This window comes from Poecilia reticulata, linkage group LG16 (assembly GCF_000633615.1).
Source record: "Poecilia reticulata strain Guanapo linkage group LG16, Guppy_female_1.0+MT, whole genome shotgun sequence".
Classification (NCBI taxonomy): domain Eukaryota; kingdom Metazoa; phylum Chordata; class Actinopteri; order Cyprinodontiformes; family Poeciliidae; genus Poecilia; species Poecilia reticulata.
The window spans coordinates 26,862,220-26,880,204 of NC_024346.1; the positions used below are offsets into that span (position 1 = coordinate 26,862,220).

The 17,985-nt window shown below is 39.2% G+C and overlaps 1 protein-coding gene across 2 annotated transcripts; it reads left to right on the plus strand.

The window, feature by feature from the left end:
• Positions 1-376: 376 nt before the first annotated feature.
• On the plus strand, positions 377-17,260 carry trhra (thyrotropin-releasing hormone receptor a). 2 transcript variants are annotated; one of them, XM_017309769.1, is made up of 3 exons: positions 377-704; positions 836-1,669; positions 11,079-17,260. In XM_017309769.1, exons 2-3 carry the CDS (start codon positions 863-865, stop codon positions 11,502-11,504), a joined length of 1,233 nt encoding a protein of 410 aa, XP_017165258.1. In that variant the 5' UTR covers positions 377-704; positions 836-862; the 3' UTR covers positions 11,505-17,260. The 2 variants fall into 2 exon arrangements, with proteins under 2 accessions (XP_017165258.1, XP_008430167.1); XM_008431945.2 differs by lacking the exon at positions 377-704 and having other exon boundaries at positions 716-1,669.
• The last annotated feature ends 725 nt before the right edge of the window (positions 17,261-17,985 follow it).

Sequence of the window (17,985 nt, forward strand, 5' to 3'; positions counted from 1 at the left end):
AGATAGGAAAAGATCGGTTTCACATGCAAGTATCGGCCGATCACCATCGCCCAAAAATTAAGGAAATCAGGCGATAAATCGGGGCACCCCTCGTATCTGTCTCTATTAAATCTTCTCTGGATTGGCTGCAAATCACGTCAGTAGCATTCTACATCTTGACAGCTACAATAAAGAGCGGAAAGTTCTCCAGTAAATAATGTGTAGCATCATGTGGGTGTAATATTGTTTTTAATTGAGACAAATATGCTGGAGTATGACGTGTTAAATGAAACCGCGCTCCGTTTTCCATTCAGTTGTTAATGCAAAAAAAAATAAAAATAAATAGAAATATTAATTCATACTGGAAAAAAGTAACACAAAAAAAGATACAAATAAGGCCTTAAAAGTACCAAGACATGAATTCATTATTATTTTTCCCCCGAGTTGTGATGTATATGTCTAGAATCCCTGGCCTGGGAGGAAGAAGTTGGTGGTCCCAGTGCGTCACCGTGAGGCTCTCAGGAGCAGAGGGGCTCTGCAGAAAGCCTCTCAGTCACCAGTGAGGCAGGAGCAGCAGGAGCTGCTGCACGCAGCACATCCTCTGATGCGTTTTGCAAGCTTTTTCTGGCTGCATATGGCACGCGTACTGGAGATTTATTTACCGGCTTCGCTTAGCACCACACGATATATTCCACGAGGAGGGAAGATATGAAGCATTTTTATGCGTAATTAGAGGGGGTTGGGGGGGGTTCTCTTTTATATATTTTTTAAAATTTTATTCTACCTCAGTTTTGTTAGATACTTAAAGTATTTTTCCCTCTTCTTCTTCAATGTTTAATGTGTTTTTTTTCCAAAGCGCACAGAGCTACACCCTCTCTCTGTCATGGAAAACCTCACGGTGGATGACATGACTCTGGAGAATGACACGTCGGTGCCGGACAACCAGACTCTGGGCGTTTGGACCGACTACTCAGTCGAATACAAAGTGGTCAGCGTGTTCCTGGTGTCCCTCATCTGCGGCGTGGGGATCGTGGGCAACGTCATGGTCATCCTGGTGGTCCTGACCACCAAGCACATGCGAACTCCCACCAACTGCTACCTGGTGAGCCTGGCGGCCGCCGACCTCATGGTGCTGACGGCCGCCGGGCTGCCCAACATCAGCGACGCCCTGTGCGGGCAGTGGGTGTACGGCTACGCGGGCTGCCTGGGGATCACCTACTTCCAGTACCTGGGGATAAACGCGTCCTCCTGCTCCATCACCGCCTTCACCGTGGAGCGCTACATCGCCATCTGCCACCCCATCAAAGCCCAGTTCCTGTGCACCTTGTCCCGGGCGAAGAAGATCATCATGCTGGTGTGGGCGCTCACCTCGGTCTACTGCGTCATGTGGCTGTTTCTGTCCGACACCAAAAAGTTGGTGTACGACAACGTGGCGCTGCTCACCTGCGCCTACAAGGTGTCCAGGAGCCACTACCTGCCCATCTACTTCACGGATTTCGCCGTGTTTTACGTGCTGCCCCTCATGCTGGCCACGGTTCTGTACGGGCTGATCGCCAGGATCCTCTTCCTCAACCCGCTGCCGTCCGACCCGAAGGGCGGCAGCAAGAAGTGGAAGAGGGAGGCGAGCCAGGGCGGCAGGATGGTCGGCAGCAGCTCCTCCAGCAGCACCACGGCTGCCTCCCGCAGACAGGTGGGCTCCTGTTTACTCTCTCTGTGTAATGATGTGGACGAGCCCCGGCAGCTCCGGCAGGTGCCACAGGTCAGATGGGCAAACCTTTGTTTCCAACAACAGGAAAGAAACGTCGACTGAGCCAATTCTCATCCTCTCGGGTGGCCTTTCGTATGTTCTTGAATTAGGGGGGGGTAAGAAAACAGATGCGCTAAAGTTAGTTGAATTTATATCTTGTGACTCATTAAGAGTTTACTCTAAGCGGAAAAAGGCAAGACACATAGAAAGTCAGGTACACTAAAATAAATAATAAGCAAATAAATGAATAGAGTTAAAAAAAAAATTAGCCAATAAAATTACTCCCAAAGCCACCTCCAACAAAAAAAGGGGAAATGTTTAATAACAATTTCCGACCATGTTAATTTCTTTAATTTGTTAGCAAATCACAAATTAAGGTAAATTCTTGTATTAAAAAAAAAGTCCGATAGTAATTCTCATTGGTGAAGTTTTGCAGTGAACGTTAATCCATCCTGATATGGATTTTACATAAGTGTCACAAATATACCGTCATCCCAATAACGGTGGCTGCATTATTAATATCACGAAGCATCAGATAGTGCTAATTAATGCCTGTCAAACTTCACTGCAAGCCGTCATTTTGGATAGTTATCCAATTAAATTGAGTACATTTTAAGGAGGTATATTACTGTAGATTCTAAATGTAATGCTCATAATATATTGCTCATTAATTAATTGTTGAATTTTGTTGCTAGCTACTTTTGTTTTTGGCAAACTGTTCAAAATTAGCATTTTGGTTTGACCCAAAAATGTCTCAAATGTCCATGGCTCTTATTTAGCATTTTTTTTAGAGTAAAGCTGATGTGCTTTTAAGGCTTTTGAAATAATTAATTAATATATCAACATGATAACTTTGAGAATCTTTCATAAGACTTGTGGCTAAAAAAAAGTTTCTACGTTAAAGTTTCATCTGGTTTAGCGCTGTAATGCTAGGTTACACTTGCTGTCAAGCTAAGCTGCCAAAAGTAATTTTGGAGATAAATAAGTATGTTTGACATTAAAATAATGGAATTTTGAACGAAATGCGTTAGTTTGTAAAGGTAATATTTTATAATGCTCTCATTCTAGTAACTTTAGCAATTGTTTTTTGTTCAGAATTTTAGCGAAGATGTGTCTAGCAGAGAGTGGTAATGTAGATATTGTTTAAGAGGTTATATTGTGACTAAATATAGTTGCTCAGTAAAAGTTAAGAGCCATTATACGACCTGTAGTTGAGAAAGATTCAGCAGGAATAGAAGTTTGCATCTATCTAGCTTACATTAGCTTAGCGACAGCACTAATGCTAATCCGAATCTGGTAGCAAGTTGAGCTCCTTGATTCTGATTAACTACATGCTAATGAACACATCTTAGCTGTGGTTGTCAGGGAGAGACTTTACATACCACATTGTTAGAATGGACTTCAAAAAAAATTATCTCAATTTCAGTGAAACATTTTTTTCTTTATCACACACCAGTTCTTCATCTTGCTTTTTTTTGACGTGGATTGCACCCCAATATTAGAAAAATGATCCTGTTCATTTCAGCTTAGCTAATTTAGCTGGTTGTAGTTTAGCTGTTTATTTTTTAACACTGTCCTTTACTACGGATTAAAAACTTTCATGCAAATAGTTTATTTTATTGTTTAAATTCAAACGGTATGTTTTGTAAGTACAGCAGAGGGATGGGTTAAAGATGCCCGTATACTAATTATTATGAGATGATGAGATGAGATAAATAAACTTTACTTTATTTTTTTACTGGCTTTGGCTAAATTAGGGTAGGAAATAAGGCCAAACATTTTCAATTTTTAGTATATGCTGGGCTAATAAAGAAAATGACTCCCTGACCTGAAACAGCAATAAAAATAGGTCCATAAATGTCAGATCTTGCCTGGTTATACCAATAAGTTCACCCACTGATTAACTACATTAGGCACACACACATTAGGCATATCATAATATGCTAGATTTGTTTTAAGCATAGCAAGTAATATGCATTATAATTTCTTTCATACATTTAATTTTAAATGAACACTTTTTATTCTCCATATGCATTTTTTTTTACTTTATAGAGTTTCTCTTTTTTATTATTTTGTTTGTTTTCAAATGATTTCTGACAAGAAACAGGGATTCAAAAAAGCTATTTATGAACAATCCCCATGTTATATGCAATAATCAAATCTACTATCACAGACGAAGGAAAATGTGTGAAGCATCAATAAGTCTATTCTGTCCCAAATAAATAAATAAATAAATAAATAAATAAATAAATAAATAAATAAATAAATAACTTTTAAAAAATTGCATATCAGGACTCTGACATGAGAAGGCCATCCGTTTAGCTGTGCACAATTATTTTGAAGTTTCCACTTGAAAAAACATCAATGAATCCAGGCGGTAACACAATACCTCAGCTCTAAGCCAAAACGACTTACCCTGGGCTTTTTGGATAAGGTCATACCTGGGAGAATTTAAAACACAATAATCCCTCCCATATGAGCGAGTTGCAAGGGGATTTTAAAACGAAACACCCCAAATGTACACTTTGAGATAGGATGGAAGATAGCAATCAGTTCTTGAACAGTGATGTTTTTGAACCTTGATAGTCCAATTCTTCATGCCATTTCTATTTTAGTCGCCACTTGTTTGGCCTCTTTACCTGAAGGCTGTATGCCATATTTGCAAAGACAGGGAGCTGAATGAAGTGTCAGCTAAAAGAAATAGATTTTTTTTTTAGAATATATTATTTTACATCCTCCTGCTTTCTAACGTTTTGATATTCAGCTGGAAGAACTGCCACAACCCAACCACAATCCGCCAATTTTACTTTGGTCTAACTGTAATTTGAAAACTAAACCGGGTCACATTGTTCACTTTCAGAAAGATTTTATACATTCAAGCAAAAAAAAAAAAAAATTCAACCCAGTTACACCAAATTACAAAACTCACATTTCAACTGCAGGAACCATGGAGTTTAAGGAGAATACTGAAAGACTGCGCTATAAAAGGTAGCACTTTTTAAGTTCTGCAGGAATTTTGGATGCATTTTGTGTAGATAAAGAGAGAGTTTACCATATAAATGTAAACTACAACATACAATTCTTTGTTAACTTTAACTGCAATTAATATAAATCATTCACATGGTTCAGTAAAAAGAGAAGTGATTCCTTCAGCTAAGGCAACATTTCAACTTTAAGCATTGTTCTGAGGCATGACTTTTGGTTATAACCATTTGAATTCTGATTGCAAACTGTGCACTTCAGTAAATAACCCTACATGTATGACTTTGTGATTAATTCTTCCGTGTGAATAAACAAAGCGCTAGCTCGCGTTGGCTACTCAGCAGGTGAAAGACTACCGTTAGCTTAGGTCAGGGGTCTTCAACCTGTGGCTACTGGAGTCACATGTGGCTCTTTAGACGGCTCACTGTGGTTCTTAGTAACTTGCTAATGAACTGAGCAATGTCTTAAAATGTGAATACAATAAAGAAGGATCGCTTCAGCAGTTTTTCCGAGGCATCTTCATGCATAACACAAAAAAAATGATGTTTGTTGCGTAAGGATTACTCTTTTCTTCAAGTCATTTTTTTGTCACTATCACGTAAAACTATGTTCCTTCTTGACGTAATTTTACATAAAACTAAACGTCCCATTGAAGCAAATGCTCAATCTCAAAACAAAAATGTTATTTTTGCTATGTAGTTTAAAAAAGCTAAGCAAATTTCTTGCATAGATGGCATAAAAACAAGCTAGTTTGTTTTAAAGAGTAATGTTGCGTTTGTGACTCTAAGCAAATTGTAGAGGTGTAAAGATTGCAGACTGTTGCTTTAGGTGAACAAATTTATTATTTTAGTTTGAACTAAAGTCATACTGAACACCCCTTAAAATGTAGTTTTACCATCCTAATATGTCTTTTATTCCTTATAGAGTATTGAAAATATTTCCACCTGGACAGATTTTCACTTCTTCTCTAACAAAACCAACTGTGCCACAGTTTGTGAGCCAGTCTTTGGTTAAAACCACCCAATCCCCATTCCATCATTTGTGAGGCTTTAACATTACGCCAGCCCGTTTTTTTTTTTTTGGTTTCTATTTTTAACTTTTAAGTGATAAGACAGTAGTGTAAGTTCAAAGTATATCTGCTTTTTATTTATCATGTTCACTTTCTCTGCACACACGGTTAGGAATTAAACCCAAGTCTATCATTTTATCCTTCTTAAAAAAACCAAACAGAAAAAACCACTCCTCCAGTAATGTGTCGTTTTTATTTTATTTTTTACCACTCTCCTTAAAACGAAGCAGAAAGCTCGAAGGGCAAAGACCCACCAGGCTGTCTCAGACAGTCAGCGGCGGGAGACGTTTGTTTATCAGATGAGGTTTGACGCCTTCCTGGAATGAAGAGGGTGGGGTCCCCTGAGTGAGCTCCAGGCGTAGATGGATAGTCAAATCAGTTAACCCTAACTCAAACAGGCTTTAGGCTGGCTTTTTTTTTCTTTCTCCACCATCGCTTTAGCTGACAAATTCTGTTTATCAGCATTAACATGCCCGTGGTGGACACGCGCGGCGGTCCATCCCAGCCACGTAACGATGTTACTTAAAGGTCAAGAAGTAATGAGGATTTGCCTTTTACCTGTGTGCGTTTACGTGTTCAAGTAAACGATATACATTAGAAGTCAAATGATCTGCTTTTAAAACTTTCTTGATGAAAACCGTGAGGTTGATTGCTTGTGAGTCTTTTAGCAAGGGATCCATATATCAGTGTCCTTAATTTCCCCTGGATAAATACCACTGAGCAGATGCCGTAGAGATCCACTGGCTCACGAAGGAGCAAAGAAGCCCTGATTGAGTGGCCAATCAGCTGAGACACAAACAGAGCAGTGCTGAATAATTACAATACTTTCCTCCTATCATTACACTACATTGACAGCCACTATAGAGTTCCTTATCAATGTTATTTGCTAAGGTGATATACATATATTATTTGAAGCTGCTGGGTTAAAAATAAGTAAGCCAATTTGGGTTATTTTACCAACAAAGTGTAGGTTAAAATATGGACGGGGTTGAATAAAAAAAAAAAAGTAGAGTTGGTTTATTGGTTCAACTCAGCCTCGACTTGGACATACTTCTCCAAATTCATGAATGTCACACCCGATTACACAGCCATATTGGTGCTATTTTTAGTCTAATTCAGTTCCCTCTGTGAGATATACAGTTTTCTCTAAACCTTGAATGGGGAAATAACGCTGGTGTGTGTGCTGTCTGCTAACACGAAAAGGAAAACCAAAATGGTAGAATGAAAGGATTTCTCACCACAAGTTCAGTGCAGTTTTTTGTCTCCTTACAGTTCCTGACAGATAAGTCATCTGTGTATTTCTTAAAAATGAGCACCATTGTTGGTTTTATTCTCCACACTGTCACATAAAATGGTGAAAAAAATTCCCCTGGTGTGGACCAAGCGTTGTCAAAGGAACAGTTTTTGAAGTCTCCATCATAATGACATGAAGGGATTGGAGTAATTGCGTGTTGTCAAAGGCTTCGGCAAGATTCCGGATAAGAAAGAGAGTCCATTCCACGTGGAGCAAACATTCCAGGAGAACTTCAGAAGGGAAACTGAAAAAGTGACTTACTGCTCCGTCTTTTCAAAGAGGTTTTTACTGAATGAACGCCAGAGTTTCCAAGTATATCATACATGTGCAACACTTCTACAATATCAGCACAACACACACCCTACTGTTGCAGCAATTACTCATTAGTAACATTCTATATAGTCTTCCTAAACTAGGCAGGTGCTTCACTCACCTCAGCATGCTGAATTCCTGAAATTGAAAATGGCAGCAAGCTCTACTTTTTGATCGTTTTGGATAATTGTCAGACCACTTGGAACTCATAGAGCACTGAAATCATAAAATGTGATATTTTAAAGTAAAAAATAAGACAGTGATGTCTTATTTGTGTGGAAGTGTGTGGAATTTCCACACTTGAAATTCCACAGCCTCGACTCCAATGCGCAAGTATTATTCAAACTAGAAGAAAATCAAGGTGAAACTTTTATAAACACTTTCAGCTGCACATGATTTTGAAAAATTGGCTTCACATTACATGCTTAGTCCAACACCTAAGCATAGAGACTGATTCAACAAACACTTCTGAAAGAATGAGTCGCTCTCTGAAGCTATGCGAAATTTAAGCTTAGTGCCGTGGTCGCAGTTGTGAAGTTTAACCACAACTAAAGAAATTCCACAGTCTGCTTTTGGTGGAATTATAACAAACTGGAAGTGATTGGGAATGACAGAAACTCGGTCACAGTAAGGGAGCCCATGTAAAACCACAGAGAGGGGTCAGCAGATGCTAAAGGCACATGGTGCGTTGTGAGGTCACCAACTTTCTGCAGTGTCAAAAAACTACAAATTTACACATTTCACGTGGCCGTCAGATTAGCTCTAAAGCAGTGCAAAGAGAGCTTTGAGGAATTGGTTACTTTGGCCCAGAAGCTGCATTTAAACCTTACATCACCAGGGCTATATTGTAAAGCAGGACAGCACCGGAGCAGTAGAGATGTGTTCTCCGTAATGCTTTTCCTTTCTGGAAATTTAATGGAAAAATCTGGGTTTGTAAGAGCCAGGCGACTTGCATGACTTAATTGTGTCAGGTCTAGTCATGATTGGGGGGGCTGCTTTACAGTAGTTGAACCTGGTCACTTAGTTCAAGTGACAGTATCTGTTGATGCTTCTGCATGTTAGGCTTGTTTGAACAATTTCATGGTCACGACTCTTTGGGAACAGTTTAGTGACGGCCCCTTTCCTGCACCAGTGCATAAAGCCGGGTCCATAAGGACATGACTGAGTGAGTTCTGGTGTGAAAGAGCTTTGTGCACAGGGTTCTGGCTTTAACCCAATAAAATAACATCTGTGTCTGACCTCACAAATGGGCTTCTGGACCAAAATGTATTGAATTCACTTCTACACTTTGTTGAATATCTTCCCAATAGACCTGAAGTTCTTTGCAGTTGCAAAGGGTCGGGGTCAACATTATATCGTTCCCCTATGAATGAAGACTATAATGTCATGTTTTAATGTAATTTGCAAGCAACTGGCAAATGAAAATATCTATCTAAAAAAACAGTATATCTAAACGGGCAAAGCAGGAGACATAATGCAGCAAATTTGCAGCAAAATGTGCTTTTAAGTATACACTGTTCAGATAATTTATTTATAAAAACTCGTCTATATCATTTATGTGCCCTTTAGCATTGGTCTTTTACATAAAACCTCCATGAAACAAATTCATTTCTGTGGTTCTGACATGATAAAATGCAAGCAAGTCAAGAGTTATGCTCTTTACGCATTCTGTGTCATTCATTTAAACCTTCAACAGTGATTCACTTTCTACTCTAACTCATAAAAAGCTGTCAGATTGATTAATCATTTGGTGTTTTTTTCCCCCGTTTTTTCTTTGTTGTGAAACACTCAAAAAACAGAGTATTGGTCACTGGCTATATTTATCACCACATTATCATTGCCCAGACATGCTTGTACTGTACTTCTGACAGGACCAAACAGAGTAAAAAGCATTAGGATGACGGGCGGCATACCTTTTTACTGATGAGCAACTCCAGTGTACCTTGCTGTCAGTTACCTAAGCTGTTTGCTGCTTAAAGTCAATTTTTTTTCTCCCAAGGACAGAAAGTCCTTCTTTGACCTCTTTCATCAATCATCACAGTTTTTTTTGCTGTATAATAACCAGAAACGTGATACTGTCCAGATATCTTTTTTTTTTATTTTTATTTTTACCAAAACTGTTACCTTAGCTATAAATTCAGTTTCTGTGTGAGTTCATTATTATTTAAAATGTACTTATTAGTTCAACAGGAACCAATAAAAAACCTAGTCAGATATTGAGGATGTTAAAAAATTGAACATGAAGTTGAGTCCGTTGCTGAAAGCTAACTTTTTTTTAGTGTTTATGTAACATAACGTTATGAGGAGACAGTGGTGCTATAGTCTAATATCCGAATGCCTGCTGACGACACGTTCAGGTGAGTGAGAAAATCTCCTTTTGGACGTCTGGTAGTGTAAGAAATCTGCAGAGAAGGACTTGAAAATTAGTCAAATACATTCAAAATCTGAACTGTTGTGTGATTGTAGACCCAATAAATTAAACAATATAATGCATTTTTGAGAAAAAGAACGAATAAATATTGAGTGTAAATGGCATTGCTTTTCAGATATAGCGTAATAAATGAACTATTATATGTTGGGGTCATGTACTTAGCAAGTGGACATTCATTTTCCACTGGAAATTTCTACTACTTTACTCACTACCTGACATTTTATACACTGAAGTTGCTAAAAGTGGACAAGACATGATGTGATGTAACCAATTTTCCTCAGGTAATGTTACACAGATGTTGTGTTTTGAGGCATCAGAAAACACATTAGTCTGCTCACAGGTTAGAATGACCTAGTCAAAGGTTAGGCCTAAATCCCAGTTAATGGTTACACACACTCTCCAACCATTGTGACTGAGTCTGAGCTATTTTGTCAGATTTTTATTTCTAAAGCTAATTTGAAACCCACATATGATTTTCTTTCCACTACACAATTATTACACTTAATTTAAATGTTTGGTCTACCAAGTAAAAGCCTCAGAAAATGTATTTAGTTTGCAGATTTAACGTGACAAAAACTAAAACGCCTATGGGGTATTAAAGCTTTTGCAAACTACAAGCTAATGACTTACTTCAGATACTATTTACAGGTTGTAAAATTGGAATTACTGGTTTTATGTTCTTGCAGCTGCTCACTGGAGGGCTTATTTGACAGATTTTTCATGAATTATCCCACTGCCTGACAAAAACAGTCAAAGCAGCCAGAAGGAAACCCTGAAGGACTGTTCCAATTTGCATGCGATTGTTTAAGAATGAGAACAGTGGGGTGTGTGCCCTTTCCCCTGATGAACTCTCTTCTATCAGTTTAGGTGTTCAGCCTCCTCAGTCAGTTGTGCCATGCTCTTTGATTGGGTGATGGATGGATGGATGGCTTTGAAACAATTGGTGGTTTTAGATTCTTCTTTTTAACAAAAGTTGGAAGCCATGAGTGTTTTCCCTCCACTTCACTAATATCTACAACTTTTTGTTGGTCTATCACAAGCAAAGCTCTTAAATACTTTGAGGTTTGGGGTTTCAAAATGACAAAATTTGACCAAGGTGAAGGACTATGAACACTTTTGCTTGGCATTGCACAGAATAACATTTTCTGTAGCTCCACTATGTATAAAGAGACTACTTCCAGAATGTCTTTTGCTTGCCATTTTGGATTTTTCAGCCTTCTTTCTGTCCCTTCTCACCGATGTTGACCGACTGATTTTTCACCAGGTGACGAAGATGCTCGCCGTGGTCGTCATCCTGTTCGCTCTGCTCTGGATGCCCTACCGGACCTTAGTGGTGGTCAACTCCTTCCTAGGCAAACCCTACCTGGACACCTGGTTCCTGCTCTTCTGCCGTCTCTGCATCTACCTAAACAGTGCCATTAATCCGGTCATCTACAACGCCATGTCGCAAAAGTTCCGCACCGCCTTCAAGAAGCTGTGCCACTGTGGCCCCCAGCGCATGGAGAAACCCGCGTCCTACAGCGTGGCTCTCACCTACAGCGTCATCAAGGAGACGTCCAACGGGGAAAGCCCAGACCACTTCACGACCGAAATGGACGAGCTGCACTCGCCGTGCGACCAGTGCATGCCTGCCGGAAAGATACAGTACGTGGTGAATGCCTCACTCGCTGGCAGAGAAGTGAATGCCTGAGTAGAGACAACTTTTGCACCCAGAGTAGATATCAGATTCCAACTGAACGTATTGTTGAGTTTGGTCAGGTATAAGTTGACAGTGCGCCGACATGTCCAGCTTGAGTTCTCTCTCTTGTACATATGTTGTTCGATGAAACTGAAGTCCATTTGCTGTCACGTTTTGTGGGCTTTGAATATTTTGCACATGATAAATTAAGAGAACAATTTTGCATAATCCAAAATAGAGGGTATATGCAGTTATGCTTAGTTACTCTGAGAAAGCTTCATATGAGATGACTACAGGGAAAAACTGGAAGATTACTGATTAGAGGAGTTAATGCACACAGCAACTCTGTTCTATGATAATCCATCAATCTATTTTCTATAGCCGCTTCATATTTGGAGGGTGTTTGTGGAGTATGTTGCCTATTACACATGTTAAATAGGCAACAAATGGATATTAAGAGAAACAGACGTACACTCTTATCTCCGGGCAATTCAGACAGCCCAATTACCCGATCATGCATGTTTTTGGGACATGTGAGGAACTTGGAGGTAATCTACACATGCACAGGGAGAACAAGCTAATTCAACACTGAAAAAACCCCAGCTGCAATTTGAACTGAGGAACTCCTTGCTGCGAGCCACTGGGCCACTGTGCAACACTCTTCTGTAAAAAACAGTCAACATTTTCTTTTGAAATAGATATTTAGAGAATCCACTGGCAAAATTTAGCAACGACATGACCAGTTTGGTTAAAGCTGGTCACCTCTTTACCCTATTCTGTCATTCATCTTGCGCGATGAATGGATTGATGACTATGGTCGATATAGAGGTGATTGTATGAGACTGGGGGCCTTTTTGTGTGATGTTTCAGCCTTATTAACAATTGTACTTTTCAGTCGTACTGCTACAACAGAAATCTTATTTCCCCCACCCAATGTGTGACATTTCCTCAGCATCAGATAAAACAGTAGGACCCTTTGCAGATGCTAATACTGAGCACACAGGGGAGGAATTACCAACTATAGAAACAGAAATGTAGTGGTTCCAAAAGATCATTGCTTTAAAAAAATCTCTTTCAAATGGCCTCCAAATTATCATTAGGCTACAGTTATTGCTTTTTGGAACCCAGAAAAATGTGTCTTTAGATTCTTTGATCCCCCTGTGGAGTTACATTCAGCATTGATCACCACAGTATGGTGGTGATTAATGGAATAGTTTGAACAGATAAGTCCGGTGTTGTGTGGCTTATTTAACAAGAAGCAAAGATTTAAACCACTACATTGTTGGGAATCTCTTCTAAGCCTCTGAACTTTTTAATACACCCCTGAAAAAGTGTTGCTCAAGGCACTTATGCATTCACTTCCCTTTTCTGGGCACACAGTCTGACGTTTGACCTTAGGCGAACATCATTTACACACTCACGTTTGATGCACCAAGCTGGGGGAAGCACCACTGCCACCAACTCTGCCTCGCAGATTTTTTTTTAACAAAAAAAAAAAGTCAATTTCCAAATAGATGCATTATTCACTGAGCTAATGAGAAAGAAACGCTGGAGCTAAGAGAGGTGTGATGGATAATGTTTTATTTAACACAGAATCAGAGGCGCAGATGTTGCGTCTTAACTTCCACATGAAAATGTAATGCAGAACCGTTCGAGAAATTTTCATCAAGCTTAAAATTTTGATGTCTTGAAGCAAATTAGCTTTGGTAGAATTTTGAGATGTAATGAATACTTCAGCTGGTTGAAGGTAATTACATTTTTTTCTCCCTGTGTTAAACACAGAGGATTTAGTCCATTGATGTTCCAGTTAAATGTTTTGTCCATTTAGCTGAGATTGTTTTATTTCAACCAGTAAACATGGCGTCAAATGGGGGGAACATTACAACACCATGGAAAAGGTTCACAAGCTTTCATCATTGGTATAAAATTTTTATCAAATTTAAGGCTTTTGGGGATGTGTTTGAGTTGTTCAAGAATGATCACATAATTTAAAAAAAATACAATTGGCAGCACCAATGTACTTTTTTGTGGCTTCTTCAAATCCACAACAGGACAAAATTGTACATAAACATATAAACGGATAAATAAATTCCTTAAAGATATTCATTTGCTTTAAAATCACTAAAAACAAAACCGTTGGCACACAACTTTGCACAATAGAAATGCAGACACATTGGATCCCAGCAGCTCCACTCCATTTCACCAACTCATCTGAACAGTCCTGGCTCAAAATCCATTCAGTACGATTTTAACAATCCAATTCAAGACAACATTCATCAGGAGAAAAGTCTTCTGTGACCGTCTTTAGGTGAAAAGGCTTTAGAGTTATTTAGCTAGAGAGAGAGTCAACAGAGCCAAGTATAACTGCAATGCTGCCGATGCATTTTCAAGATAGACGCTCCGATGTATGAAGAATTTAAATGTGTCGATGAAGCTCCTGTATCTGCAACATCAAAATTTTAAACATGTCAGACAGCGAAAGCTGCTGTTATCTTTTTCAGTAGAAGCAATCTGCTGACAGACCAATTATAGTGGTTCCTTGGTTGAACGATGCGTTTTTACACCATTTCTAAGCTGTCAGTGCGAGTATGAACTGATGGAGGGAGGCGTCCAGGTTCAGGTCCGTCAAGGACAAAATAACCTGGCAAAAGCCCGTTAGTCAGTCCTTTGATTGGTAAAAAACAAACTAGAGGCTAATATGGTGGATGGTAAAACTAATTAAATGAAGAAAACATGCAACCGCTGGAGGACATACGATGCAACGTTACGAGACAAATTGAACAACAGCTGCTGAATACGTTTGCTTGGGTCAGATCTTTAACAGTAAGAAAATATTTAGTTTGTTTTTGCGATTTCTGGCTCAACAGAATTCAAGGTATGTGTTTTCCTCAAAGTTTTAACAACCTCCTGAAATGTCAAAAACAGTAATAGGTACCAAATGTTTCTCTAAGTTTCGACATCAAGTTTAAAAAGTTCGTACTGTGACAACGTCATGTCAGATTCATACATTCTTACCAATACATTTAGTTAAATACATTTTTTGTTCATTTCAGAATAAAAAAAAAAATGCTCGAAGCATCCTTAAAGGACAAAAACTGATTGTTTGCAAACGTTTCACCGGTAAAATCCAAGTGTCTGATTCAGTACTCATATCTCGAAGTCACTATCATACAAACATCATTATGTTTCATTTTGCAACCAATCTTCTACTGGGATTCAACTGCAGTTGCAGAACTCGTCCCTCTTTGCGTTTCCCACTCCTCCACCTGAAGGCATTTAATCTAAATTAATCCAAACGTACACCGGCGTGACATTTTAATTTGGCTTCCGGAGGCAGAACGCAGATGTCGAATTATGTGACCTTTAACGACGGACTCCGCAGAGAAAGAGGTGGCAGAGAAAGAGGCGGACGCATTTAGACACTCACTTAAAGTTGCTGTGTCAATTTAGAATCACCTGAATGCTAATGATTCCTGCAGGGAGTTGCTCGATTAGTCCTCCGATGTGACAGACACACCGAGCGAAGCCTCGGCGTTGCTTTGGTTGCCATCAAGTGGACTGGCGTGTGGAGAGCTTGTTGCTGCAGCGAGGGAGAAACGCGTTTCTACTGCTGCATTAAGTCGTTTTATTCAGTTTCAATTGGCAGAATGCAGCACTTTTTCTTAGTTATTTGTTCCAGGAGTCTCCACAAACCAGTGATGGGACATGTAGCAGCAAGATGGCTTGATGAAACCCGGTGTGCACCATATTTGATCAATTGACGAGGTAGCTTAAAAATACATTTTGAAAATAACCCGTAAGTAGGTGTTAAACATACTTCTCATTAGTGGTGATCGATACTTCATATTTTGGTATCGATCCAATACCAAATAAAGTGTCGCCGATATTGATTGATACAAGTACAGATACTTATTGTTTAACTATGAATTCATCAAACATCAGACCTTTAGGCAATTTTGTGTATTTTCCTTAGGATTTAAAAAAAAAATAATAATAATCTAGGACAGAATTTAAGTAAAGTCTCAACATAATTTAATAACATATATTCAGATGGTAAACAGAAACATTACAAAAGCAAAGCATGTTTTGTATAGTTTTCTAGTTAAACAAACTGCAAAAATTATAATTTAAGAGTGGATGAAAGCAAAATATTTTTTGTTGTACAGCTGAGAAACAAAAGTACTAACTTCCAAGATGGAACATGGAACTAAAGTATTGATTGATCCGATATTATCGATATCTTTGGATCGACCCGCCCACCTCTACTTCTGACTGACCCATTAGTGTTAATGGAAATACAGTATAGGCTTGAAAGCATCAATCTGTGATAATTCATCTACACAATGTGTTTCACTTAGTAACTTTAGTCATTAAAAACAAACACATTTTCAAGAATATTCTAATTTGTTAGATATGACCGCATAGTCATGCCTGCTTGTTGAGGAGGAATTTCGCAGTTTCTCTGAACTTCTGTTTTGCGTGTTGGCAAGTTGAACACCCTGATGACTGGAACATGATTTGTTAAAATGATCATTACGTTGTGTCAGTATAATCTGAGACAATGTGTGAAAAGATCAATCTCCTCCACGTCCTCCCTGAGCTACTATTACTGTCTGAAGAAATGCACCGCTCCCGATCAAAAGCAACCAATCAGAGCCAGGAGGAGGGTCTTAGTGCTGCCAGTCATGCTCGTGTATGACTACTCGATGTTGATGATGATAATGACGGAGAAACAACTTAACCTTACAGGAAAACTGTTTACCTTTAGTCATTGGTGGCCATGCTAACTAGCATTAGCATTCGTGGCAAAATGTATTATGGTGAGACCCTCCTCCTGGCTGTGATTGGTTGTTTCTGACAGAGCAGGGTATTTCTGCAGTTGGCACTGGGATATAAAAAACATTTTTTTTTCATAACAGTTACAGGTTGTATCTTTAAGGAGGGATTTTGGAATCTGTCTGAACTTGAAAAGCTGCTTGGTAAAAACAACCCTGGGTCAAAAATGGATCGTCTAACCCAGGGTTGGTGTAACTCAGCAGGGTTGCAGAATGGGCTCAAATGAAAGACATTTCAGCTTTTTCATCATGTGGATGAACTTTGGTGATCATTGACACAGTAAAATGTTTTGACCCCATGTTTGTTTAAAACAGCCCACTTTCTCTAACAACAACATAAACCTATGAAATAATGGTGAGGAACTCTGCAGTTCCTGCATGTGACCTGTCTCCAAGAGAGACCAGCTACTGAAAGGGACACACTTTAAAATGAACAGCTGTGGGTTTTTTTGTCTATATTGTAAAGTTATTTGAAAACTTTTGTGCCGTGCAATGTGAACTTAATGGAGTATTGTACTTTTAAATGTGCCTGAAAAGAAAAGGAAAAGAACAACAACTCTGTTTTGATCATTTCTTTAAAAGTGTCTCAGTGCAGTGAATGAAAGCTAAATGCTAAGGTAGAATAGATGAGAATATTTCAAGTCTGTGGTTTGTAAAGTACCTCACAGGTTTATGCACATTTCGCTTTCTGTTCGTTATTTTTTTTCCTACTTTTGACAAATAGCAAACAGCTGTGATTGGAGATATTTTGTGTCCTGCATGCAGGTTGCTGCAAAAAACACACAACTTGCAACACAGGCGCACACACATACACACTATGTGGGCAAATCCAGTAACTTTTTGCACGTTTGTAGTTTTCCTCTGCTGCTTCATGGATTGTTTGAATATTTTGTATTGTTTATTTGTCAATAATAAACAGTAATTACATCTGGCTGTGGACGGTGTGCGAGTGTTACATCCTCAGAGTTTCTCGCAGCGTTTCGGCTCTCCACACCTACACCCACTTCTAGGTCATTACCGGCAGTCGGTTCAGCCGCTGAATCATCCAAGACTCCGCCATGAATCAGACGCAGAGCTGCTCCAGGCGAGGACCGGCCGGCGGGGAGCATCAATCACTACAGCTGATGGCTTCACTTTGGAGTCACTCAGCATGCGGTGGCCTGACTCCAAACAAATTCATCTTCTTAAAGCTTTGGATGGGCCTCCTGAAAAGGAGCTGCGCAAACACTGTTGACGAGCGCGTGTCACTTACTCTGAGCCGGGTTACGTCAGCACGTCTTATCTGTTCCACACAGAGGACAGCAATTGTTTCTAAAATCACTAATATGTTAAGGAAAATGCATTTTGAATATGGGATTTCAGGTTTTGTTCACTTTTAGGTTGTTTGAGGCTCACAACACGTCAGAAAAGGGCACAAAACTCGCATTGTTCTAAAGTAGTGGTGCACAAGTGCGGTACTTGTGCGCGTATTATGCATATGTTTTCTTTATATTCAAAAAACAACCACGGTAACCTGGATTAGTTAGTGATAAAATTATGTATGCAACAGTACTGAATGCTTCCAGATGTGATGCCTGAGCACGTTTTATCTAGGGCATCATATCTCCGTACGCCACTGAAAACCAAAGCACTTCAAAAAAATCATGCCGATGTTTTTC

Coding starts and splice junctions, on each gene's coding strand:
- trhra (XM_017309769.1), top strand. CDS start 863: ATGGAAAACCTCACGGTGGATGACATGACTCTGGAGAATGACACGTCG. Junction 1,670..11,078: donor CGGCTGCCTCCCGCAGACAG/GTGGGCTCCTGT, acceptor ATTTTTCACCAG/GTGACGAAGATGCTCGCCGT.